The 25,891-nt window shown below is 52.5% G+C and overlaps 9 protein-coding genes across 9 annotated transcripts; 5 read left to right on the forward strand and 4 right to left on the reverse strand.

Annotated features, from left to right (window-relative positions):
* Positions 1 to 324: 324 nt before the first annotated feature.
* Positions 325 to 962, forward strand: BROUX77_006813 (uncharacterized protein; the record flags this gene model as incomplete). The annotated part of the gene is made up of 2 exons (XM_073751839.1): positions 325 to 431; positions 497 to 962. The coding sequence occupies 2 exons, from the start codon at positions 325 to 327 to the stop codon at positions 960 to 962; spliced, it is 573 nt and encodes a 190-aa protein (XP_073602960.1).
* Positions 963 to 1,961: 999 nt separating this feature from the next.
* On the reverse strand, positions 1,962 to 3,174 carry BROUX77_006814 (uncharacterized protein; the record flags this gene model as incomplete). The annotated part of the gene is made up of 3 exons (XM_073751840.1): positions 1,962 to 2,282; positions 2,404 to 2,549; positions 2,820 to 3,174. 3 exons carry the CDS (start codon positions 3,172 to 3,174, stop codon positions 1,962 to 1,964), a joined length of 822 nt encoding a protein of 273 aa, XP_073602961.1.
* Positions 3,175 to 4,502: 1,328 nt separating this feature from the next.
* BROUX77_006815 (uncharacterized protein) lies at positions 4,503 to 6,304 on the forward strand (the record flags this gene model as incomplete). Its single annotated transcript, XM_073751841.1, has 2 exons — positions 4,503 to 4,575; positions 5,088 to 6,304. 2 exons carry the CDS (start codon positions 4,503 to 4,505, stop codon positions 6,302 to 6,304), a joined length of 1,290 nt encoding a protein of 429 aa, XP_073602962.1.
* Positions 6,305 to 7,121: 817 nt separating this feature from the next.
* On the reverse strand, positions 7,122 to 7,921 carry BROUX77_006816 (uncharacterized protein; the record flags this gene model as incomplete). Its single annotated transcript, XM_073751843.1, has 3 exons — positions 7,122 to 7,237; positions 7,298 to 7,669; positions 7,723 to 7,921. 3 exons carry the CDS (start codon positions 7,919 to 7,921, stop codon positions 7,122 to 7,124), a joined length of 687 nt encoding a protein of 228 aa, XP_073602963.1.
* A 378-nt stretch (positions 7,922 to 8,299) lies between these two features.
* BROUX77_006817 (uncharacterized protein) lies at positions 8,300 to 8,963 on the forward strand (the record flags this gene model as incomplete). The annotated part of the gene is made up of 2 exons (XM_073751844.1): positions 8,300 to 8,374; positions 8,622 to 8,963. 2 exons carry the CDS (start codon positions 8,300 to 8,302, stop codon positions 8,961 to 8,963), a joined length of 417 nt encoding a protein of 138 aa, XP_073602964.1.
* Positions 8,964 to 12,920: 3,957 nt separating this feature from the next.
* Positions 12,921 to 14,144, reverse strand: BROUX77_006818 (uncharacterized protein; the record flags this gene model as incomplete). The annotated part of the gene is made up of 2 exons (XM_073751845.1): positions 12,921 to 13,565; positions 13,635 to 14,144. The coding sequence occupies 2 exons, from the start codon at positions 14,142 to 14,144 to the stop codon at positions 12,921 to 12,923; spliced, it is 1,155 nt and encodes a 384-aa protein (XP_073602965.1).
* A 3,764-nt stretch (positions 14,145 to 17,908) lies between these two features.
* Positions 17,909 to 19,818, forward strand: BROUX77_006819 (uncharacterized protein; the record flags this gene model as incomplete). The annotated part of the gene is made up of 2 exons (XM_073751846.1): positions 17,909 to 19,301; positions 19,367 to 19,818. The coding sequence occupies 2 exons, from the start codon at positions 17,909 to 17,911 to the stop codon at positions 19,816 to 19,818; spliced, it is 1,845 nt and encodes a 614-aa protein (XP_073602966.1).
* A 282-nt stretch (positions 19,819 to 20,100) lies between these two features.
* BROUX77_006820 (uncharacterized protein) lies at positions 20,101 to 20,672 on the reverse strand (the record flags this gene model as incomplete). The annotated part of the gene is made up of 3 exons (XM_073751847.1): positions 20,101 to 20,204; positions 20,273 to 20,372; positions 20,433 to 20,672. 3 exons carry the CDS (start codon positions 20,670 to 20,672, stop codon positions 20,101 to 20,103), a joined length of 444 nt encoding a protein of 147 aa, XP_073602967.1.
* A 1,620-nt stretch (positions 20,673 to 22,292) lies between these two features.
* Positions 22,293 to 25,750, forward strand: BROUX77_006821 (uncharacterized protein; the record flags this gene model as incomplete). The annotated part of the gene is made up of 4 exons (XM_073751848.1): positions 22,293 to 22,362; positions 22,425 to 22,563; positions 22,629 to 23,608; positions 23,682 to 25,750. 4 exons carry the CDS (start codon positions 22,293 to 22,295, stop codon positions 25,748 to 25,750), a joined length of 3,258 nt encoding a protein of 1,085 aa, XP_073602968.1.
* Positions 25,751 to 25,891: the final 141 nt, after the last annotated feature.

Below are 25,891 nucleotides of genomic sequence, written 5' to 3' on the forward strand. Positions count from 1 at the left end.
CGCAGATGCAACCTATCAACGCCCTGTTCTCGTTCTTTGATATAAACGTGGACGTCGCTCGCGTTTCTTGCCTTCTCTACTTTTCTTTTCTCCTTTACCCTGTTCCCTTATCCAAGTATTCGGAAACTTCTTACTTTCGTTCTTTTATCTTTTTTTTCATTTGCATTCATTCACCCCGACGCTCCAGCCGCCGCTGCATTTCCTTCTCTTATTCCTTCTGCTTAGCCCAGTGACGTAATAGCCACTATTACCATTATCAGCTTTCTGGTTCTCTTTCTTTGATTCTCATTGTTTTCCCCTTCGAACCCCCTCACACAACACACCATGAGATTCTCTGCCGTCCTCACTTTCGCTGCCGCCGTTATGGCCTCTCCCATCACGGTTCGCCAGGTGGGCGCAAGCCCGAACGTCTACCAGCTCTACACCAAATCGTACGTTGTAAACAAACAGATATCCCCAACCGCACATAAGCACTCCCCACTAACTCCACTCCTAGCAACTTTGCCGAAGTCAACGACAAGCCCCTGTCGGTCGTCTCCGGCCGCGTCGGCATCTGGTCCGGCAGCGCCGACGCGCTGTCCGTGTCCAACAGCGGGCCCACCGCCACCACACTATCGACAGGCACCGACGCCTCGACCGCGCTGGGCGTCAACGCCACCACACGCAACGACGGCTCCAAAACGTACCTGCAGCCGCTCATCGCTACCGCCCAGGACAGCGCGCCCGCCTCCTTCTCTGCCGACGGCTTCAAGCTGACTCCGCTGAGCGAGACGGGCGACGCCCAGACCTACAGCGTTAGCTGGGCCGATGCCCGCAGCTGGCTTGCTGGCCCTGTCCGCGAGAACGCCGAGTCTGGTTCCCCCGGCGGCTGGGAGATTATGATGCGCCCCAACACGGACGGCGTTGTCGCTCAGATCTACATGCCGGTTGAAATCATCGCCAAGCTTGTGACCCAGTCGTAAGCTGTGCTGGAAGCATGGTTAGCTTGCGATCGTAATGTGGTGTTGTATATCCCGAGTTTAATTTTTCTATAGCGGCCCAAGGCAGAGCAGGACTTGTTTGGATCTATGTCTTTCTCATTTTGTTGTTTTTTCTCTACCTTTTCACTTATATATTCACGGGAATAGGACTCTACTTACAGGGCCAAATAAAACACAATCACTTGATTTTGCAGTAGAAGGACATCAATCACACTCTAATAATCTTGCTGCAAGTTTGTTATCATCATATTTTTTTTCAAGTTTTTTGTATATGGCATGTAGCCAACAGCACACGCTCAACAACTAATAGCCACCACAACAGGCCAGGGTGGGTCTCCCAGACCTGGATCTTCCTATGAACTGATGAAACAATGGCGAATAAAGACAGAGAGACTGGACGCGAGTACAGATACAACAACAAAAGGCGAAGAAGAAGAAGAAAAAAAGAAAGAGAAGATGGAAATTGAACAAAGGAAGAATGGTTGTACACAAAAAGGAAGCCGTGCCAGATGACGGCTCTCCTTTTCGGGAGGCCGCAAAGAGCTCCGTTAGCCATGGTAGACAAAACTGGCGTCCGGGAATAGCCCGGCATGTTGCCGTGTTTTGTTTTTTTTTTCCAGGCACTAGTCAAATAATCTGTCGTTGGAGAATTACACAGGCACAAAAATCGCTGCCGAATGCTTTTGCTTTTGCCGTGCAGCAAGATTTGGGAGGCACATATAGAGAGAAAAGAAGCGCAAATGTCTAAAGGAGGAAAATGGCTGTTGGGAAAAAAAAGAAGAGGGAAAAAGTTGAGTCTATAGTGACAAGACACGACCACAAGAAATACACTGTGACATCAGTGTTTTCAGTGGCTCAAGTGAGAAAAAGATGGATGCTTGCCTGTGAGCTCGGTCGAGCGGGACAGACTAGAATATATCTGAATAGAGCAAGGACCTCTTTACTTTTATCACCAAAGAAAAGTCAAGCCAGGCCGGCATTTTACACAGCAAGCTCCTTCTTCAGCGAAGCAACAGCCAGACCAGGGTTCAGACCCTTAGGACACGCCCGGGTGCAGTTGAGAATAGTGTGGCAACGGTACAGAGACATGGAGTTGTCAAGAGCCTGCTTGCGCTCGGCACTGCGCTCGTCACGCGAGTCGGCAAGCCAGCGGTAAGACTGCAGCAGAATGGCGGGGCCGAGGTACTCCTGCTGGTTCCACCAGTATGAGGGACACGACGTTGAGCAGCAGGCGCACAGGATGCACTCGTAGAGACCGTCAAGCTTCTTGCGGTCTTCCTTGCTCTGGAGGTATTCCTTACCCTGTTGACGAAAGAAAAGATGTTAGTGTTATGAACCCTACAAAGACAGGCGGAGCTGGGCCGGCCATGAGGTGGAATAGCTGCCCAAGGTAGGTAGTCTTGGCCGTGGGGATAAAACGTACACCGGGCGCGGGGGTATCACGCTGCAGATACGGCTTGATAGACTTGTATTGTTTGTAGAAGTGCGTCAGGTCGGGAACGAGATCCTTGACGACGTACATGTGAGGCAGGGGGTAGACCTTGGCCTCGGGGCCGTCGGGGATTCGGCCTATGAGCGGGAGAAGGCGGGTATGTTAGTAAGGTCAGAGCTCAACGGGATTTTCATAGCTACAAGCAGTTGGGGTCCCGAGTTTCACGCGAGTGGCTGGTATGTCTATCCACCCGATGCCGAGACAGAGTCTCAAAGCTAGGTTTTAACATGCATATCTCTTCACATGCTGCCAAGCTGGTCCGAGCCGGGCCGAGTCGGGAATAACCGAAATCTTGAGATGCAGTCAAATCAAGGGCAAAAGGGGCCAGGTAAAAAAAGGTGACGTACAAAGGCAGGCAAGAGTGTTTTGGCCGTTAATGTTCATGGCGCAAGAGCCGCAGATACCCTCACGGCAAGATCTGCGGAAGGTGAGGGTGGCATCCTGCTCGTTCTTGATGCGCAACAGAGCATCCAGCATCATGGGGCCAGTCTTGTTGAGGTCGAGCTCGTAGGTCTGCATGTGAGGCTTCTCGGTGGGAGTGTCGGGGTTCCAGCGGTAGATGGTGAACTTCTTCATGCGGGGGGCAGGAGTGTCGGCAACGGTGGCAAGGCTGCGCGAAGCAGCCACGGGCCGGAAGACGGGGGCGGCGAACTTGGCCGAGGAGGTCGCGATGACGCGGGAGGTAGAGCGGAGAGCTGCCATTGTGGCTGTTGTGTGTGGGGTGGTGTAAATTATAGACGAAAGGGCAAAGTTGAGCAAATCCAAAGCAGCGGCAACTTGCAGTTAACAAGTAGCTGGGCTTGTGTGGTGGTGATCGGGTGTGAGATGCCGAATCAAGAGTCGAGGGTGGATAGACAAAAGGCGACGGCAGATGGTCGGTGGAGGCAGTGGGTAAGCAGTGAGAATGAGAATGATTCTGAGGGTGAGGATGAGGATGAGCCCGGGGATGAGAAAAAAACACTGGCAATTTCACTAGCCGGTTTGTCGTCTCTTCTCTCTTCTGAGATTTCTTCACTGAAAGACAAAGGGAAAAATAAGCCACAACAGCACGGCCGAAGCTACGGCCAGTAAGAAAAAGGGAAAAAAAGAGCCACCTCGGCTATGGAGCAGCGTGGTGGAGCTGAGCTACGGTAATTCTGGCCAATCATAAGCCAGTCATTTTCAATATCAGTCAGCGATCACAAGCCTGGTCGCTAGGGAAAAGTCGCGGGCTCCAGTGAAAGTTTGCTGGGAAGCTTCCGCTTTAGGCTCTCTTGGTGGCAAAAAGTGGGGAATAAAGATGCTGCACGTGACGGCGAATTGCGGCTATTCTGCGGCTCAACATGCCAACGAAAACATTCTTTTCCGATGTTGGGGGAGGCATTGGCAAGCCTCGGATCCAAGACAGTTGGGATTTAGTACAGGTCGAGTGCAATTTAGATAGTTATGGATGCAAGGCAGTCTCACTCATCAAGACTCGGCATCTAGAGGACCTCATCACATGTTAGCCGTCAGCCTACCAGTCCAAGTTCAACCAGAGCGGCTCTTAAAAAAGACACCATTGTCCCCTTGTCCTTACTTGCCATTTAGATTGCTTCTTGCGGCCCTGCACTGCCAAACGCCGCAGTCATGATTGTTCCTCGTCGTACATCGCGGCCAGGCTTCCGAGCCAGTCTCTTTCCGTCTGAGGTTTGACCACCTGAGGGGGAATCCGCCTTATATAGTTACATAATTCCTGAAGGGCACGCCATCCACGAGTACAGGAGCTTTAACTACATGCTTCCGGTAGAAGTGGTACACATACAAATCCGGCGCTTTCGCTTGGTCTGCATGATTGATCCAGCAGCCGCAGTCGCAGCCGCAGTCGCAGGCGTGCGCTCAACTGTCTCCTTTACGCATTGTTGCATATCGTTTAAATTCATATCTGCCACCAAATTTTGGGCAGACAACACTTCCGCTGACTGCCAGCAACAGGGCGACCTCGCAACAATCTTGACCTATATTACATACATACAAAGTACTACTCCAAGTACGTAGGTAAAAGCAACGTCATGGCGACTTTTCTGTGCCCACGCCGCGCCGCTTCGGCCGCATCCACAGCTTCAGCCCTGTACTCAATCCGCAGTGAGCACCCATCCACGTCCATGTCCCATCCACACACTTTCGCACATATTCACCACCTCCATTCACACACACACATATGAATACAACACATACAGCCACACGCAACTCAGGCGCGCTGTGTTGTTCTGTCTTCAAGCTCACAACTCATCCCGCAGCCGTAGCCGCAGTCGCAGCCGCACCCGTTGTACATACATACACATACATGTGTGCATACTCGTACATCGTACATCTGTCAGTCCCCTGGCACAGCACAGCGCAGCCTGAAGACCAACACAAGCCCGCAAGGCTCTCAAGCCCTCGTCTTCTGCCCAACTACCCCTGCCCGTCTAGTTTTGAGTCGCTGCTTCAGGCCCTTGAATCCCTGGCTAGAGCCCTTCTCTTTCTTCCGCTCCTCCTGCTTTGACCCTTTTGCCTGTCCCTCCCTCCTAGCCATTTCACGTCTCTCCCTCACCCCCATGATATATGATCGGCCAGTGGCTTATTGTCCTTTGCGCCCTTTCTCCGTCCTATAGACCCAATACACATGCAAGTATCCCGTCTTGCTGCTGCCCGCAACTCGTTGCGCCTCGCGAATCTCAACACAGTCTCTGCGCCCTTGTCCTCCGCTAAATCACGCTCATTCTCGACAACAATGAAATATTCCGCTCCCACTCCCGACGCCTCCCATCCCTCGCTCGGCTCCTCTCCGCTTAGCTACGGTGTTGCCGCTGCCTTTATTGGAAAAGACCAGACATGGCATGCCACCCGAAACATCCACCACTACAACCCACAGAGTCGCGTGCAGCCCGTAAGAACGGCACCGGGAAAGCGGCCCCCAAGCGGTCACGATGCCTTTTTCATATCCCATCTCGGCGAGACAGACTCCGTGGCGTTTGGCGTCGCTGATGGTGTCGGCGGCTGGGTAGACTCGGGCGTTGACCCTGCTGACTTTTCCCATGGCCTCTGCGAATACATGGCCATGGTTTCCTTTGCGTATCCCGGCCGCGACCCTGTCAGCCCCAAGTCCATCATGCAAAAGGGGTACGAAGCCGTGTGCAACGATCGCAGTGTTGTAGCCGGGAGCAGCACGGCTGTCGTTGCCGTCGCTGCGTCCAACGGCGCCGTCGAAATCGCCAACTTAGGCGACTCGGGCTTCATCCACCTGCGTCTCGGCGCAGTACATGCCTACTCCAAGGCCCAGCAGCACTCCTTCAACACTCCCTACCAAATGTCAGTCATCCCACCAAGTATGGCGGCGCGCATAGCAACATTTGGTGGCGCACATCTGAGTGACATGCCCTACAAGGCCGACATCACCCAGCACAACATGCGCAGCGGCGATGTCCTTGTGCTCGCATCAGACGGCGTATGGGACAACATGTTTAATGAGGACATCCTCAAGGTTGTCAGCAAAATGATGCTGGCGTCAGGCGCCTGGACCGTTACCGAGGACGGCGCAGTGCAGGTCTCGCCCACCATTGGAGAGATGACCAAGCTGCCCACGCCCTCGGGCGAAACCCCACAGACGCTCAACTCACAGGCTACGCTGCAAAGCCTGGTCGCATCGCGCATCGCGTTAACAGCCAAAGCCAACAGCCACGAAACCCGCCGTGATGGGCCTTTTGCCAAGGCCATGAAGCGCGTGAACCGCCGGGAGCGCTGGTCGGGCGGCAAGGTCGACGACATCATGGTCGTGGCTCTCATTGCTACCGAGGACGGCTCGTTGGTGCCTGTCCGGCCCCGGCTGTAAACGGACGTATTGAACAAGGTGGTGTTCCACGCACATATGTGTGCTGTGTACTCGCTGCAGAAACTAGGCCTCTATGTCTGTCCTTCCGACGTGTGTATGTACATATACGTGTAGCGTAACTTGTTTAAAACTACCGTCAGGACCAAAACCGATAGGATGTTAACGTATTATTGAGCTTGTTCTGTATTCCCAATTTTCCTTGTGTTTTTTGCTTTTACTAGGGCGGCTGCTTCTGTGGCGACGACGGCAGTGCCGGAACTCCGGCGGTTCTCTTCTTGGTCCCTTTCTACACTTGTTAGATTTATTAATCTTGCCCGACATGTTCGTTGTGCCTTTTTTTGTATCGGTCTGTTTCAACTCAGCGTCACCGTCGTCAATGCTTCTTCACCTTTTTCCATGCATTTTCTACCTGCCAGTGTCCGTGGGACTGTGACACTAATCGGTTCAATGTTTGTTTGCTTTTCCTGTGAAACACGACTACAGCAACGGGACGGTATATTTAAGCTCTAGGTGCATGCAGGGAAAGTAAGACAAAGACATTATGGCACAAGATCCTTGATTACAACACATCAACGGACTTGCTTCAACATCAACCAATTTACAGACACAAAAGGGATCAGACTAGAGAATCTAGGAGCGAATAATGAAATCAATTACGCCTTGTAAAAACCACTATTTACATGAAAATCAAAAATGGAGATCCCGCAGGATAAAGAAAGTATAAAAAAAAGACAACCACCCTAGAGTGATCTAATTGGTATCACGCTCGTCAACCAGTACCTGGTCCTCCCCTCATTAAATCAAGTCAAGTATGAATTTAGTTCAGGAAGAACATGGCGGCGGCAGACATGAGGATCAGACCAACGGGAGAGGCGGCCAGACCCGCAGCAGCACCGGGCACGTTGGTGGAGACAGACGATCCGGTAGTGGTGCCTATTAAACGCATGTCAGTGAATGTTCTTGGTTCGAAGGATACTTGTATTTGCGACTCACCAGAAGCAGAGCCCGAGGATCTCGAGGAGCCCGAGGTGGCGGAGGAGCGAGCAGATGTGGTGGTGCTGTTTCCAGAGGCAGTGGTAGAGGTGGCCAGAGTGGTGGAGGTCTCGGTTGTCTCGGCGTCAGTTGTGGTGGTGGTGGTGGTGGCGTCAGTGGTAGCCTCAGTGGTGGTAGAGCCGGTAGTCGAAGCAGCAGAGGTGCTGGCGGCAGTGGTGGAAGCACCAGAAGTGGAGGCAGAGCCAGTGCCAATCAGGGAGAAGCGGGCAGAGAAGTTGTCATCATCACCGTCAACGATCTTGAAGGCGTAGACGCCGGAGGCGAAGTTGGAGGCGGGCAGAGTGAAGGTGGTGCTGCCACCAGTCAGACCGGCTATAAAATGTTAGTCATCATGTCAGGTGTCGTTAGAATCTAGATTAACATACTGCCGACGGTGTAAACGTCAGTAAGGGCGTTCTCGTTGGGGCCGGTGACGACGGAGATGTCGACGGGGCCAGAGGCATCAGTCCAGGTCAGAGTGAAGGACTCGCCGGTGGCAGGCTGGACAGCGCTGTTGGTGAACTGCACGGCAGCAACAGAGGAGGCCAGAGTGGCGATGTAGGACAGAACAGTGGAGGACTTCATTGTGATGGATTGTAGATGTTAGGTTTGGATGTTGCAGATGAATGAAAAAGATGCAAGAGAGACTTGATCGAGGATTAGAAAGAGTAAGAAGAATTAAAGATTAAACCGTAACAATGGAACGAATGAAGAGAGCTGATGGAGAGATCAAGAAGACGAGAAACAGATGCCGAAGACGAGGAGGGCGGCCGCTCATATATCCAGTTGCCAAGAGTCTTTGAATCTGGGAAGGAGCGCGCGGACTTAGAGCACAGGAGGCCCGCAAATTTGCTGATTTCCTGCCGTTTGGTGCTGCTCTTTCCTGATGTTGCTGGCAGACGACTAACAACAATACTGCAACAGCAACTGCCACAGCAAGTGCTGGTGCTAAGACCCAGGCCAATGCTACTGCAACCCCAGGGGAAGGAACTTGCCTTCTGCGCTCTGTTCCTGAATGTGGGTCGCGAAATGGGGAAAGTGAGTGGGTGTGAGCGCGCCAGGGGCGTGCTTCTATTGACATCAAGACCGGGCCCTTAGCACCACCACTCCTCAGCAAGAGCCAGGCGCGCTTTTTTTTTTCGTTCTCCTCGCTCTCCTAGCCCGGACCCCTCCGTCCTGGACCTGCGCAGCCAAGGCACACGCCTCAGCACCCCCTTGCCCCCATTTTTCTCTCCGTCGCCCCCTCCTTCGTCTTCCGACGACACCGCCCAGAATTGTGCAATAGGGCCTTCTCCGCCTGCTCGTTGACTGCCATCTTGGCCTCGATTCTGACGTTGTTATTGTGGCGCGTGTTCTTGAAGTCGATGCCGAGTTGTCCCGCAAAGTTGTGGTTCTGCTGCCCATGGTGCGTCTCTCTCGCTCCCACCGCCTCACTACGCCCGTTCTAACTCCCACCATGAATCCAGGGTCTGGTGTTTACTGGAACAAGCACCAGAACAAGGACAAGCTTATTCTCCTGGACAACCTGATTCTTCCTTGGGCGCTCACTCTTCTTCGCTGGCCTAGTCACATTTTCCAGGGCGCCTCCCCCTTCTGGCCTAGCTCAAGCGTACAGGCCAGTGACTAACAAAGCCACTGTCAATGTTAGCCAGGGGCTAATTTGCCGTCATGGTCTGGAAGTCCTTCCTTTTCTATGCATATCTCCATTTCCCTACCGCCTAGAACCCATTGACACCGGCGCTGCTGTGATTTCTCCTATTCCCAACTTCAATGCTGGGCTTGGCGCCTATTTCCACCGAGTAGTCTTCGTCGCCCCCATGGAGAATCGCCCTTCTCAAAGGTCTCTACCGCTATCTTGCTGCTCGTATACTCTGAGTCTGCCTGGCCCCCAATGGCCCCAAGGCAGTATCGGTCTCAAGCAGATGCGGCGGGCTGCTTAGCCATGAAGCTATGTAAGAGAAAGATGGGAAAAATAATTCTCAGGCCATCCGAAGAATGAGGACCAGAGACACCGGAGAGTCAGGCATGCAGTCCTCCAAGCGTGTACGCATGTCCAATGCTGCGAACTTCATGTCACTTGCATGTACTTGCTGTACATAATTTCGTCTGTGGGCTACCTTGCCGCTACATGCATTCCAGAACAAGGGGTGCTCCATATTGTCTCTGTATTTCCTCTTTGTTTAACCGGTCATGGACTCCCTTTCTCGTAGCTTACATGTTCACGCCGCCAACAATCAACCCCAATAAAACCTGGACCCTGGGTCTGTGGGCGGGAAATTAAGTGACTATCTCCAGATTCCGCTCGACCACCTGATTCCAGCGCCGTGATCACCGCCATCAAAAGGCGCACTTCGGCAAGCAAGAGTAGTTCTGGGTGCAAGGAAACATATGAGCCCAAAAATCACTGATCCATGAATGCATGGCGCTCTGTTTGGCCTCTGTCGCCATGACGGCAACCGGCTCTTTAGCAAAAGAGGCATGTCGTCTCTCCTTCTATCCCTCCGCCAAATGGGCGAGCCACACAGCCACAGAATTTGTTTTTCGATGAACTGCTGCTTTGATCTACTCATTATTAATCTCGATTAACTCCTGTTAGCGCCCACTGGCACTTGTCCACACGCCAAAGAAGCCATGCTTGCATGTTCTGCCTGCGCAAAGTCTTGATCAGTGCTCCAATGACAAATCAGGGGAAGCCCATTACCTTCCATCTTCAACAAGGCGCATTGTTCCCATACCTACTGAGCTTTACATTTCATGTTTCGGCATCATGTCACCCTCTGCTTGTCAAACTTCATTCTTGTACAAGGCGAGACATGCACGTTGAGGATGATCTGACATTCGTAGGGTTGTCAAGGGTCGTCAAGCCCTACCTACACCTGTGCTGTCATTGTGGGCATCAGTGGCGATGTTGTGTATTCTGTCATCACCACCGCCACTGACAACATCATTACACTCAGTGCCATCAACAACGTCACGAGGACTTTATTCCCCTCTCTTCCGCAGAGGGAGGCGTGAGGCTATGTGCTAGCCAAGAAAGAAAAGCAGGGCTTGGTCGACTGTTAAGCCTACGATGTGGCTCACGGGCGGTATTGCGGCCAATTCGCCGCCGAATCTCCACATAAACACATCCACCACGAAGGAAATTTTCTCGCACATGATTCTGCTTGTGTTTATTTCTGGATCGCGTGGGTCTCTCTCTCTCTTACTACACGCAAATCTCTACATTCAGATGATTCTGGCTGGGTATGACTCGGTTCGCTCTTCTAGGCCTCCCGCTTCCCGAGACCTGAAGGCGCATGAGAGTGCAGTACGCAACAAATAGATAGCCGCACTCGAGCTTCGGGGTCTTGCTGCTCCCCTGGCACGTAGTTGTTTTGGCTCAAGGAACCACACGTGTGCCGAAATTCTGTCTCTGTCTCCAAGCGTCGGCGCCGTGAACAACCCGAGTCTTGTGCACCTCACTCTTGGACTTGCTGCTTGTAATATCTCTTAAACCTTTAGGTATTTGCTATCTTCAGTACCTACACACGCGCCCATAACCACAGATCAATGCTCGCACGACCACGCTTTTGCTTTCTCGTTGCATTGTCCTGCCCATTTTGGCTTCTCGCTTGGTTGACATTCTTGTTTCCTTTATGCAAAAGAAGAACGTATCGGCATAACCTAGGAAACACTAGCCGTGTTCATCATGCAAGCTGGGACTAGCTAAACTATAATCCCGTTCTATTTTTCTTTTGTTTGTAGCGCCACCTTCGTTTATCTCGGAGTTCCAGAGTCAGCAGCAGCACAGTCGCTCCGTGTGCCGGTTAGATCTCGGCCCATGAAGAAAAAGACCGCCTGAATACGGACCAAAGCATACACGGCGTCTATTGATAGATACATCATGGAAACCAGAAAATCTCCAGTAGTAACTATGCTTCTATCGATCAGTTAACTTGACCTGTTTTCCCCCCCCCCCCATTGTTGTTTATTTTTACGCCTTTTTCTCGCCGCGCTACGAGATTTTCGATATAGCCTTATTTTTCTCACGATTCAGCATCACAGAGTCCTCATTAGTGTAGTGGTGATCATACCTGCTTGTCACGCAGGTGACCTGGGTTCGATTCCCAGATGGGGAGATTCGAATGCCGTTCAAACGTCACCAAGAGTTGTGACTCTTGGAATCACTTTTTGATTTTGTTTTCATACTTAAAAATAAAATTATCATGATCTTTACAAACGACATCAAAATCTTGGATGAGGCTTCCTTTTCTCGACGTTATTTTTTTTTGCTTTTTTTGTGAGGAGACAGAGAAAATTTTGCCGTAATTTCTTTTGATTCTTGGCTTACGCTCCCCCCCCCCAAGAAGGCTTGGTCAAGTCTCCTTGACGAGACCGATCGCAAGCTCGCCCGCGCAGTGCTGACTGCTCTGTCCGGCCATGGCGACTTTGCGGCCTACCATCGCCGCTTCGAACATGTGGACGCCGTGCTCTCCTGCCCCCTTTGCGGATCGGAGACCGCCCCAGAACATGTTTGGGTCTGCCCCCGGAACCCACAGCGGGTGTCCCGCAGCTTCTTCCAGAAGTTGATAGGCACCAAGCGCGGGGCCACCTGGCTGGCCGCCAAGGCAGCTAAAGCACCCACTGTGCTGCTCGCCCACCGCCGTGCGAGGACTGAGGTGCACCCACAGGCCGCCGACCCTCCCGCTCGCTCCCCGTCGAGCCTACCACCGCCCGCCCCTCCACCTCCCAGTGCGGGGGCTTCCCCGGGCCTCTCGGCTTAGCGCGCGCTGCCACTCTCGTCTGTTTGCTCGTTCTCCCTTTCTCTCTCTACTTCCTGTCTTTCCTTTGTTACTTTTCTTTTGTCATGTTCTATCTTTCTTTTGGGTTTGGTCTTCTACAGGGTAAAGGCCGAGGCTTGGGGTCTTGTTTGGGGCCTTACAAGCGAAGGACAGCCATTGCGCTGGGCGGTCGGGGGACCCTCCGTCATTATACTTCGTGCTGTGGGGATTTTCTGTATGCATGATTCTGGGTTTTTGGTTCTTTAGCTTCTGTATGTATTTCTTGGTACTAGTTTTAGTCCCCTGTCGTATGTCGAGAATACCTCGCGAGTAGACAGGTAAAATAAAGACAATCAAATCAAATCAAAATGGCTTACGCTCACGCGGGGGTTGAAAAGCCCCGATTTCTAGGGTTTCCTCATGACTAGCAGATCTGCTAGGATCTGTGTCCGCCTCACGGCGGGCCGTGTAATGCTTTTCATGTAGCTTAGTCACGTAAAATAAAGTCAAGTTTGATTCTTGGCTGTTTTCTCTGCCAATGCTCACTGCCGCACGCATGAAACGTCGAAATTTCGTCAATGTCTTAGGTGCTGTCATTGTTTGAAGAAAAAATGATTACTTTGACCAACTAGTTACAACCCGACGTTGAAATGTACAAAAGACGCATTCCTACCTAGGCAACGATCGTCACTATCAAAACTCTGTTTCCTGTTACTTTGAATCGAGTTTCAGGTCAGCATTCACGTCGGTGTATTAGGGTTGTATAATCACAAGGGTTGGTGGTATCAACGTCGTCTCTCATTCTATCAAGAGGAACAAGTTCTCTATGCCAGGATTTTACACTCTACTACGCCTCGTCTCACACCTTCTTTCTCTTCTCTGAGCCACTCGACCACAGCACCATCATCAGTAGCTTTCTCAATGAAATCATCCAGGGAGCCGCCGACGCCAAAGTAGTGCCTTTTTGCGGCAACCAGTGCCAGCGCGCTCTGGCTTTCCTTCTTCAGGATACTAAACTGCGTCGCAGCAAAGGCACGCAGAGCAAAAGGGGAGTAGATGGTCTCTGCTCCCAAAAGCAGGGTAGGTAGGCCACATGCAGGCGCCGTTGAGTTTAGGGGCGCCTGGTTATACAAAAGATCGACAAAGGCTGGTGACCAGCCGCCCGACAGGAAGACCAACGAGATTTTGGCATCAGCAAGAGTCTTTTTGAAGGCAGTCTTGACCTCATCCAACAGCTCAACTTCGTCTTCGATGCTAAAGGCTTCTTCAAGCGCCGGCTCGGCCTCGCGCCGTGCAAGTGCCCAGGTGAGAATGAAGTTGGGCAGTGTGACGAGTTGCATGACTGACGGGTTGTAGTCGGCCACGATCAGCGTGAGAGGCTTTGGTGGCACATCAGGAGTGGCGGCGGTGAAGCGCTGTAGAGCTTGTTGAAATATGGCGAGAGAGGGAAGGGCGGTACCGCAGCCCAGCTGGAAATTTTCGTCAGTGGAAGTCGAATAAAAGCGGTGTTATCACAATGATGTGGAAGGGATACCCACCTCTATCACACGGTGCGCTTTGCCCTTCCCTGGCCCAACGATGCCATACCTGTCGCCGGCCAGAACCTTGATTAGATCGACACTGCTCTCCCAGCTTTTGAAACCGCCCTCATACACGCCCGTCTTGACGTCATGTGTGCCCAAGCCCTCTGTTGGGTTTGTGCTGCTCTCCCCATCATCTTCCGCCATCAACTGTACCCTGACATCCCAGAGCTCTCGTCTCGGCAGCTCGATGATGTTGGTGTTGTCGTCCAGCGCGATCTGAAGCGTGTTGTAGGCAATTTTTGACGGTAGTGTAGCTATCATCTCATCCAAGCTGTGGCCGATAGCTGGCAGTTGTGGCTTGCCCTCAACGGGAAATGCGCCGGCCTGGGGCTTTTCATTGTCGTTCTTCTCACCGGCAGCCCGGGTTTCGGTGGTGGTCGCCGAAGCAGAAACGCTGACAGAGGGCGTGTCAATCGACACATCTTCCTCTATATCATCGCCGGAAAATGAAAAGGAGAATGGCATTATGAGATATGGTGATGCGTTGTGTAACTTTGCGGTCGACTCAGGGAGCACACAATGAAGATCAATCAGACCGTGAAGTTTGACGAAGTCTGGTTGTCACAGCTGATGAGAGGAACAAAAGACGCAAACAATAAAAGTATCACAGAAAACAAGACATGCGCGTGGGGATCATGTACGGCCCGTCAAAAGCTGCTAATGCCCGTCCGCGATGTTGTGATCGCGGGACACGAGCGTTTGTTATAGTGGGGAAGGTGAAAATCCAGCGGGGAAGACCCTAAGGAAGGCCATTATCGACATAGGTAACCCTAAATGCCTTTTAACTGGAGGTTTTTTTATCTTTGTCAACACCAGCCACGCAAGTGATGTCGAGATAGAAGAAAACTACTTTTACACAGGAAAGGGCAATGTAGATGGGTCATCGTTCTGATATCTGTCTATGCGGGATGTAGTGTACAAAGACACATCACGGTTTGGTTCGGTCTGTTTTATGTAGGCTGGCCTGACAGTATAGCATGTAGTTGCTAGTATTAGTTGCAACGATGGTGGGTGAAAAAAGGGAAGAAGTTCCTCACAAACCGAGGAGGGGAACCGGCCGTAGCCTTAAAAGAGGACAGTGGCGGAGATTGCAATGGAAGACATGAGAGAAAGATGCGTGGGGGAAGGATAGCAAGGCGATACCTCCGGAGGGCGGGATACAGGGAAATGTGACCACACCAGTAACAACGTGGAGCATTGTACTGGTATGTGCCTGAAGAACGCTTGGAAACATGACCAATTACTGCGGAAATTGTGATTTATGACGGCACCTTGTATTGCGAGACAACGAGACCTGGATATAGAGACAGGTGTGTAGATGCATACATAGGATAACCTAATGAAGCGACAAACATCCAATCGCGATTCATGACCTCGACCATCAGGAAAGTCTGAAAAAAATCAACATAAAATCATGATCCCCCTCCTAAACATGGGAGGTTTTCCGAAAGGAACAACCAGTCATTCCAGGTCGGGAAAGGGGTGTTGGGCCGAAGAAACACTTACACACGTATGTCACTGGCAGGCTTTCTGTGCTTTCTGGTTGGCTGGTTTTACGAAGAGGTTCCAAGGGCAAAGGCAAATCCGGGAAACAAGAGTGCGTTACTTGAGAGCGTGGGCGGTGGTCACCTTATGTGTGTGGACTTCGGTGTGTGGGCTTGTGTGGTGTGGTGTATGACGTAGATGTTTGTTTTGTGCCATCAACATACATTTCGTGATGTTCTGCCGCCATCACAAGCCATGACGCTACGCCGTATCGAGTTTCGGGTTCTTCAAAGGCTGAGAGATGATAGAATGTTACTTGATGATGTGCATATTGGATGGTGCAGGCTGCTTGCTTATGTACTTTCAGTGGGCTCGGGACAGTCTTTAGTGGACCATAGCCTTAAATATTCTTGAATATCCCCTGGGTTAGCATTGCATCGAATCATTTACAGCTTTTTTGCGTCCCAAAAGAGACCAAAGCCCACCAGTGCTCCTCACACCACGTAGTAGTACAGATTGGCGCTAAAGATGACTTACACAAGAGGATGCAAATAATATCAAAGGCCAGCCGGAGACAGAAGAGACACAATGAAGCCACAAAAGACACAGAGTGGCCGTTTATCTTCGCTCAAGAGAACCTTATTTTCAAGGCTACATATTTAGACACAGGTCTCTATGCATGATAACCACCACCCGAACGTGGCATAGTGCACCAGGCAAACATGAGCACGGCGGCTCGGCCGAGTGCATTTGGATTAGAGGCAACTCATGGAGCAGACCAAGTACATATGTATTTATGTAGGTAGGCGTGTGCTACTTGATTATCAAATGATCGAGGTTTCGGTGCTCAACATGCGCATTCCGCGGGATGGCGGACGTCGGTGTATACATACATACGTACATAAATACACCGAGATAGAAGCTGGAGAGAGAGAAGGCCAAGCAAGACATGCTACACCAAGGCAAAAAAGTAAGAGCTTATTATATGCCGTCGGGTGCTGAAAGCACATGTGCAATCTTTTGAATATGTACCGAGGACAGCTTGGCTACGGGTACGAAGCTGCTGTTTCTGCTGTTGGCTTGGGAAGATAGTGGGACAGATCAAAGTGACGTGCGTTGTCATGCAAATCTACGTAGATAACCGCTGATGGGGTCGGGGGCAGGCATAATGTATTTGCAAGCAGACATGGCGGCTGGACGGACAAGCTCTACATATGAATGCTGAGATAAAGAAGAAAACAAAAGAGAAAGAGAGTGCAGATATTGGGCGAGAGAATCACCAGCTTCAAAGCAGTGATGCTATCCCGCCTTGTCGCTGATTGGCTGCACATACGGGACGAGACATCCAGCTTTTGCCGAATTAGGGAACGACCTGGGCCGGAAGCCTAAGCTGGCTGCAGACTTGATTATGAGGACTGCTAGATGACATGCACTTATGTTCTTCTGGATTGATCGCTGCCTGGGGTCGTTTCTTGGAAAGTGTAGAGCCAAGATATGCATCTCGCAGACAATCATCTTCTGCATATGCGGTGAGGTAAAGGCTGGGAGCACCACAGCACGCATTTCTCAATTCTAGACCTTACAGGGAGACTCAACCCACATGCACTTTAGGTCATCGACTTCTTGTACGCAAACACTGCATGTATCGTGCGGGGGGGGGGGATAGAACGGGCAACGTTGGGGCTTTTTGGTTCTTGGAATACGACCTTGTTGTAGCAAGAGATGGTTGATTGTTGTTTGAGAGAGGTCTGAGAAGCAGAGCTAGAAAAGAAAGAGCTCGCATAGCGGACGAATGAGAGGCGTTACCGACGTATAAAAAAGGACAGGGGGACGGGGGGACGTCTTCCTTTTCTGCCACTCTTGTTTTTTTGGCCTTCGATATAGATCATATTTGCTTGCGCAACCCCCCGTTCCACTTGTGAAAGCAGAGCTGGCTTGGCTGGTGCTACTCAACCACTCACGCCGCACGCCGATTACATATACTGATTCGTGCTCATACGCGCATTTTGGTTGCAGCAAGTGCTTGCGTACGTTGCGAGCTGGCTGGGCAAACTTGCGACCTGCGACGTGGAGCTAAGAGCTTTTGCACAGGGGAGCGAGGAAAGAAATGAGACGACAAGACAAGGCCAAGCCGGCTCGAGAAACGGGAGGCACAAGGGAGTAGAGACATGGCAAGATCCCCTTGGCACTGTTTCCTTCCGATTTCCTTTCTTTCCGCTCCGCCTGAAGCCATGTCATGCCATATAAAGTTGGTGCTTGTCCACCTGCTCGGGTCCCCAAATGTAGTCCTACCAGCCTCGACGTGTCTTTTGCGGTCCAATATATAAGGCAGTGTCTCTGTCCCTCCTCCCTCTTTTCCCTTTTCAGCTTGCTGGCAGGGTTTCTGTTTATCGGGGTTCTTTTCCGCTGGGCTTTTTTGTTCCCGTCTTTGTCTCTTGTCCTTGTCGTGGTCGCGATTCTGGTTACGTTTCGTGTAACCCTGCCACGGCGATTTCGGCTCAACGGTCTTGCCTGATCTGTTGATGGATCTTGCCATTTCAGATCCAGCGGGTTGTTTGAAGAGGTTCCAGTTTTACCGGAGGTTCTTTCTCCAGTTGCCGTCTTGCTCTGCCCGGTTGCTAGGCAGACGTCACATTCATTAGGGTTGGTTTCCGGTGGCTTTTGTATTGCTTTCCCGCCCTCCAATTTCTTGTCCTCGTTTTATATCCTTTATAGTCGCCATCACCACCGCCCCTGTTGCTTCCATGGCCCTGTCGATCGCGTATTCACATATCCGAAAAACAAAGGCTCGCATCAGCCGCATCATGTCTCGCCACTCGAACCCCTCGCGCTCACCGCACGACGAGGCACCTAGCCGAGCCTCCTCCTCAGAAGCCTCGGTGTCGTACGCCGTGCAGAATGTCCCCATCAGCTTCCCTCGTCCTATACGGATAATCACCATTGGGGCCGGAGCCAGCGGCATCAACTTGATCCGCACGTTGCGTGACCAACTGGAGGGTCCCTTTGAGCATGTGGTTTATGACAAGAACCCCCAGGTCGGCGGTACGTGGTATGAGAACCGGTATCCCGGCTGCCGTTGCGATGTGCCCAGCTTGAACTACCAGTTTTCGTGGAGGAAGAATAAAGAATGGAAGAACCTGTGCGCCTCTGCTGTCGAGATCGAAAACTATCTTTGCGCCATTTGCGACGAAGAGAATATGCACCCATCGATCAAGCTGAGCCACACCATCATCAACGCCGTCTGGAACGAGAGCACAGGCATGTGGGAAGTCACTATCGAAACGCCCGATGGCTCTCGCTTTGTCGACAAAGCCAACTTTTTGATTGACGCCAGCGGAATCCTCAACAAGTGGCAGTACCCCAAGGTTCCGGGCTTGGATGATTTCAAGGGCCAGCTGATCCACACAGCCAATTGGCCCTCTGATGACTTTTCTGTAGCCGGAAAACGCGTGGCTCTCATTGGAAACGGCGCATCGGGCGTACAAGTGATGCCGTGGCTTACCCAAAATGCAGAGTTGCTACATCATGTAATTAGGACCCCAACATGGATCTTGCCTCCCCGGGTGGCTATGATGAAGATGGGTTCCATGATGGAAATCATACGGGGCATTGAGATGGACAGCGAAGACAATTTCAGTGAAGCCCAGATTGCTCGCTTTAAAGAGGACCCCGACTTGTACGACCGTCTAGCACAGGCCCTAGAAGATGACATGCAGGTCAAGTTCGCCATATCGCTGATTGAGGATTCACCACAAGAGAAATGGGCGTCGCAAAAGTGCCGCGAGTTCATGACAGCAATGCTGGGAGGAGACGAGGCATTGTGCAAAAAGCTGATCCCCGACTTCTCCTTTGGATGCAAGAGAATAACACCTGCGCCCGGGTATCTCGAGACCTTCCATAAGCCTAGTGTCAAGTTGGTTACCGATGCGATTACAGCATTTGAGGAAAAGGGTCTGAGAATGGCCAACGGTGACCTGATCGAGGTTGATGTGATTGTGTGCGCGACTGGATTCGAATCTTCATTTCGACCGGCCTTCCCTATTGTTGGCCGGAAGGGAAATCTGCAAGATATTTGGGCCAAAGAGGAGCCCAAATCGTACATGTCTTTGGGCGTTGCAGATATGCCAAACTTCTTTAGTGAGTTTGATCCAAATGTTAGCGAGGAGATGAATGCTTGATTGCTAATCATTTTGCGATTCTAGAGTTCCTCGGCCCCAATGCCCCCATCGCCCATGGCAGTGTGTTTGCCTTGACTGAGCATATTGCGAGATACATTTCGCGTGCAATCGCCAAAGCTCAGACACAAAACATACGGTCCATGGCGCCATCCGCCGAGGCAGTACAGGATTATCACGAGCACGTGACAAAATTCATGCCACGCACCACCTGGGCGGGCGGTTGTCGCTCCTGGTACAAGAACGGCAGTACGGGAGCGTCCTCGCTGATAAGCCTGCATCCGGGAAGCCGGCTGCATTTTATTAAGATGCTGGAAGATTTCCGCGGCGAGGACTGGGACATGGATTACCGGCCTGCAGGGGCGGCAAAGGCCAACCGTTTTGAGTATCTGGGTAACGGCTTCACAATTGCTGAGGTCAAGAGCCTGAAGGCCATGGCAGCCGCCAGTGCCGCTCAGGAGTCCAAGGCCGAAGAATAGGCCGGCAGGCAAAGAGGGGAACAAGTGTTGGCACATGGATATGGCGCCTGGTCTTGTGACGCGGCGAGTGGCGTGACCTGGCGTGATGGGGATGGTGGGAGCAGGGAGGTTTTGCTGGTGTTGTTTTTATGCATGGTTATGAAGGCTGGTTACTTATGTGCGTGTTGTCAAAGCGGTTGGCTTTCCTTGATGTTTCCGTCGTTCTTGTTTTTGTTCTTGAAACAGGTTATTGGGTGCATGTGTCTTGTGTGTCTGTCTATGTGGGTATTATGTAAATGCACATTATTTCTTGGTCCATTGCTTGCCGGGAGCCTCGTCTGATAGAGGCTCTGTGCTCGGGTTCTTGATGGACTGCATGAGCTCGTAGAGCTGCACCATCTGGTCCTCTGTGAGGAAGGAAAGCTGAAGTTAGTATGATAGCGAGGCCCATCTCGGGATTGGAGGTGCGACGTACCGCTCAACCGCTCAATCTTGGTAAAGTCCATTTTCTCGCCCTTCCACTTCTCGCCTTCAACCTGCTGTAGGTACATCTGCCACTCGGTCAAGAAGCCAATCTACACCGGCATTAGCCCACGCCCACACAAAACTAAAACAAAGGGAGCCAGCCAACTCACCACCTGGGCCGGGTTATCCAGCTTCTGGTGCGCCCGAAATTCGGCCTTGACATACTCGTCGCCGAGCAGCCGCATCTCAGGTGGCAGATACAGCCGGTGCGCGCGCAGCAGCCGGCGATAAAGCGGCAGCGGAAGCAGCAGCGGCACACGCGCCGCGTTCCGGGCGGCGGCAGCGGCCGGCGAGATGGAGGCGTAGGATCGGCGCGCGGCGGAGCGCAGCGCGGAGAGAGCGACAGACATGGTTGTCGGGGCTTTGTGCGTTGCTTGATGCTTTGTGTGCAGCTTTTTCACTCCTTTTCTTATGTTTGCTTCTTCGCGGTTGGCTTTGAGAAAGAACCCCGAGGGTTGTGAGCTGTCAATGCTCTAGAAACACGCCGCTGTTTTTATATCGCTGTGTTAGTCTTGCATTGCGGGTTCCAACATTTTGAAAAAGATCGAGATCGTCGAGTAATTTGCCCATGTCCCGATTGGCTGGAAAAGCGGGTCTAGGAACTCGATGGCGTCATTATAGGGTTAGGGTATCGGCTACTAGCGGCCGGCATCAGAGACCCAGGGTCTCTGAAACATGATTGGGCCTCCCCTTTCCCAGCCATTTCCCTTCGTTGAGGCGCTTTGAAGCAAGCGGTCTTTGCGCTCCTTTGGGCTTTCTTGGACGTCCGTGTGTTGCAAGGACTTGTCCAAGTGTGTACAAGATAGTATCTTGTACCCAGGCTTGTAAGTGTATGCTTCAGGGTTTCGGGTATTCCTGTATCAGCCCTACCAGGTGTCCGATTGTTCTGGCGTTGTATTGTTCTATCTGCAGAAAAGTTCTACGGCATTGTTTGACATGGCCTTGCGGGCGGCGCAGCGCTATAGGGCGACGGAGACACATGTCTCTATAAAGAGATGGAGTGGAGGGCCTCCCGCAAAGCGCCGCAAGGCCGAGTGCGGCTGGGCTTGGGGTTATGGCCTTGGCCGGTTTAGGTCAAGAGGTGGCTGTTGGTGATGGTGGTGATGCCCAGTTGGCTGCTTTGTCTTTATATCTTTATACACATTGTGTAGTTAGTTGCAACATTCAAGGGCGGCGGCTTTTAGCCTGGGCATTGGGCCCATGACGTCATAACCGGCAGCGGGAACCCTGGCTGGTGCGCTCTGCTGCTTCTTTCTTTTCTTGTTTTCCTTACGCAGTGCACATGCGTCCCTTCCTGTTGTCTCTGTCTGCGGGCTTTCCTTCTCTCTACTCTCCGCTCTCTGGTACCCTCTACCGCCAGAAGTTGTAGTGAGAAGGGGAAGGGGGGGGGGGGGGGGGTGGAGACCATAGAAACGAGGAGGGAGGGAATAAAAGAGACCCGGGCTGGGGGAGGCGGCTCGGATGTAAAATAAAGAGACTTTTTAATTCAAATTTAGGCTGTCTCCTTGTTCTTTTTGTCGGTGAGCAAGCACTACGCATTGGCACCGATGTAGACGCAGACACAAGCAAAGCACATGCACCACCTTTGTCAGCACGCACTTGTATCCTGGAGTCTCTCAGCTGCCCCTTCTTTATACTTGAATGCCCCCCCTCCTCTTCTCCTGTCTCGCGTCTCCCTGTTTATCACATCACTGCGAGTTCCAGGCATTCAGATCGAGCACGGAGCTTCCTCTCGGCACAACCAAACACTCACCCAGTGCAGATCTTGTCTCCCACCTCCGCGTTCCGTGCCTCTGTCCTCTCTGTAGCGCAAAGGCCCAATGCATGTCTCATAAGAGAGTCTCGCTGAGACAGCCGTTCCCGTCCCCGTTTCTCTTCGTTTATTCTCTCTGATATTGCCGTGATTGGGCCCTGAAGGCCACACCACCACAATTCGCCCCACGAGTGACATCTCCATCTACCGAGACATCATGACCGACAGCAGACCAGCGCCCACTGCAGCTAGAGCCGCTGCAGTATCTCGGAGCCTGCTATCGCTTGGTGAGTTCTATTAGCGCATCCAGATATCCCGCGCACGGCCGCATACTGACACGATGAGCAAGACGGCGGTGGACTCTCCGGCTTTGCGTCTGTGGTCTTCCTCCACGAGCTCATGCTCCAGATCCAGGACATCCAGAGCCTTGAGGTGCTACCGTCGCCGTGTCAATACTTTCACCTCATTGGTGGGACGGGGGTCGGAGGGTGAGTTGTTGCGAATTGTTCTTGACTGCCGCATTGTGCACATGCTAATCTCTGGCCCGACGTAGAGTTCTTGCTCTCATCTTTGGCCATCTGCAGCTCTCCACCCAGGACCTGCTAGACGTGTGCCATGACAACTGGTCCCTGCCCATCTATCGCGAGGGCAAGTTCTTCACCCACCTGTTCAGATGCTGCCAGGCCCGGGTCAACGACCGCCGGCCCTCGGCACTGCACCGTATCCGCCCACCGCTCACCAACGCACGTGTGCTGAGGACATCGCTGCGAGGTTCAAGTCCTTACAACCATGAAATGCACGGCTTGGATCCGGTGCCGGAGACACCCGAGCATGATGGCGGCTTTGTCCATGACGCGCGCTGCTTTGCCGTGGCCCAGAGCTGTGTGATTGATACCAAAACGCCCGTCCTCTTCCGCTCATACGAGGCGCCGCTGTCGGCGCCTGTTCACACTACCGTGGCGCACATGGTCGATTTTGACGACCTGAACATGGACGGCCTTTCACACAGCGGCTCATCGTTTCCCGAGGACTACTTTGCTCAGGCTGCCAAGTGTGCCGTAGATACTGCCTTCCAGTTCCCCCACCGACCAAACCGTGCGATGCACACACCTGAAATTATAGATGCCAGCCCGTTATGGTGCAATCCATCTGAGCTGGTCTTGAAAGAGGCTAGAGACTTATACGGGCCTGATGACCGTCTTGGTGTGCTTGTCTCGTTGGGGGCAGAGCCAAATCCAGATTTGGGGTGGGAAGATGACGCCGGCGTTGTACATGGCCGAATAGAAAATGACTTGGGGGCTAGTGAGTCGGAGTCACGGCCGCAATGGCGATGCTATTTTCGGCTCAGTGGCGGACTTGTGCTACCGCAAGCCCCAGTAGAGCTCATTACACACTCAGCCATCTTGGAGGTTTTGGGCACAGCAGAAGCGTGGATCGAGGACAATCACAGTGTAATCGAGGAGCTTGCGCAGGCGATAATACAGACTCTAGACGCAGAGACTATAGGAGAGGGCCCGGCGCTTGTCGAAGTCGGTAAGCTTTTGTTGACAGACGCCCAAACAACCATAGTCCCAGGCCGGAATTTGCTGACCTGAGTTTCTACCAGTACGCACCGACATACCGGCCCAACCCAAACGGAAGTTGGCGACATCCGAGTCCCGCAAAGATTCCATCCTGTCGTATCAAGACACGCCACCGTCGTCGCTGCCCGACCCAGTGCTCCCAGCATCGGCACCATCATCGTCCACCTTTGCTTCTTCATGCATCGAACCGTCGTCTATCGGCCGCGCCGCGGAAATCGCCCACTCCTCACTCCTCAACGCCGCGCGCGAAAACAGTCCCGCCGGCCGCGAGGCACACGCAGCACTGCGGCTGCTACATCTCATTGCGTTCCTGGACCCGCATAATATTGCGTCCGATGTCATTGCGCTGGCCGGTTCATCTGAGGCTGTGCGCCGCGGCGAAACGCCAGGCCAGGTCAGTCTTGCCGATACGGGGTTTCCGTTTGCGTTATTTGGCCTGCAGCATGACCATAACTCCGATTTAAACGACGCGGCGTCTAGCACGCCCCTGGACACGTGCAACGCAGCCTTCAACGCCCTCGCAGACCTCGGGTTGGTTACTCCACAACAGCCTTCAGTTCCAGACTGGCCACAGTCCCTCAACTGGTTCTTTATTTCTCCTGATATGCAGCGCCATGTGCGTTTCTACATGGGCAGCTCACAATTCCAGGAAAGCCTCTGGGCGGCCAGGACCATCCTGCACTTTGCACTGGCCGCTCCAGCGCAGTACCCCTTTTTCGTGGCCCAGCGCTGGCTGTCACACTGCCACTCGATCCAGCGCCACTCGGCTGAGCTTCTCAAGCGCGGCGAACATACCGACGACTCGTACACCGATTTGGCCGTGCAGGCTACCGTGCGCGCGCGTCTCTTTGCGGCTTGCGGGTTTGCATCTTTTGCTGCTTCCGATATGCCGAATGCGCTGGATGTGCTCAATATGGACTTTGAGCGTAGCGGTAAGTTGGCGTGTCTTGATATTGCGCTCAAGGCATCGCTGCTGTATGTCGATGTATTATTACAGGCAAATCGCCCTGTCGAGGCTGCTCGTACATGCCGCGAAGCGAGGCACCAAGCGGCGGTGATTGGCGACGACCCGGTGCCTGCGCAGAAGCTAGTCCTCGCTTTTCGGGCAAAGGAGATATGTGCCAGATTATTGGCCGGCGAGAAGAACTCTATTTCTGCCGATCCCGACCTAGAGATATCTCGAATTCACGCAGCTGCGGTATTCGATAGTGAGAATGGGCCATCCGCCACCGAAGACGATGTAGCGTTGCTTCTTGATATCGCCCACGCATACACACTGTTACGAAACTTTGAAGCCGCAGAAGAAGTCGGTCACATAGCCCTTTGTGCTGTCGAGCATTGCACAGTGCCACTCAGCGGGCTGACGCTCGCCGTTTACCGTTGTGTCGGGCTCATTGAGGCACAGAGCGGATCCGGCTTTACGTCGAGCATGGAGAGATTACAAAGAGCCGTGCACCTCACCAAGAGTGTGGCTGCTGAGGGTGATGCGGAAGTCCTGCGCGTGCGGATCACATTGGCAGAACTGGCACTACTGAAGATTGAGTCCGAGAAAGACAGTCACCACAGCAATGATGCCCACCGAGACACTACCGCTTCTGATGTAGTCGTCGAGCTCACCACGACCTATGAAGTGTGTCGGCGCCGCTTTGGGCCTCGCAGTCCCTTGGCGCGGAAAGCCCTGCGACTTCTCTGTGACGCGCACCATGCGAACGGAGATTTATCCGGAGAGCTGAAACTGCTCCGCCGCTTCTGGGACTCGTGCACGGCAGAAAGCCCCGTTGAAGAGCTCGACGTCATGATAACCCTGAGGATACGGGAGCTCGTCATCGAGATAGAGGATGCACGCCTTGCCCAGAGTCAGCTGGCTGAACGAGCAGGTGTGGCGTCCAATAGAGCATGCTTAGAGAGATTGGAACATGAGTATCGGTGCTGGACGGAGCTCGATGCTCGACTAGTAGGCAAATCAGTTCCTCTTGGGCAATCGTATCATTCGAGAATCATTGATATGGGTATAGTGGAGGAGGCCATAGAAACAATTAGCAAAGACATCAAGAACTTCGATATGGCGGAAGCTGTTGAGCAGCATTTCTGACCCTTATCGGCATATCCCAAGAACGCATAAAGCCGAGGGGAAGTGAATAGAGATGGTCGCTATCAGCATCTATATAAGTTAGTAATTATGATCCCATCTAAAACACATGCTTCCAGACGAAGCACTCACTCGACTATTTGT

Source organism: Berkeleyomyces rouxiae, assembly GCF_048999995.1.
Source record: "Berkeleyomyces rouxiae strain 22BRR77 chromosome Unknown BrBRR77_ptg000009l, whole genome shotgun sequence".
Classification (NCBI taxonomy): domain Eukaryota; kingdom Fungi; phylum Ascomycota; class Sordariomycetes; order Microascales; family Ceratocystidaceae; genus Berkeleyomyces; species Berkeleyomyces rouxiae.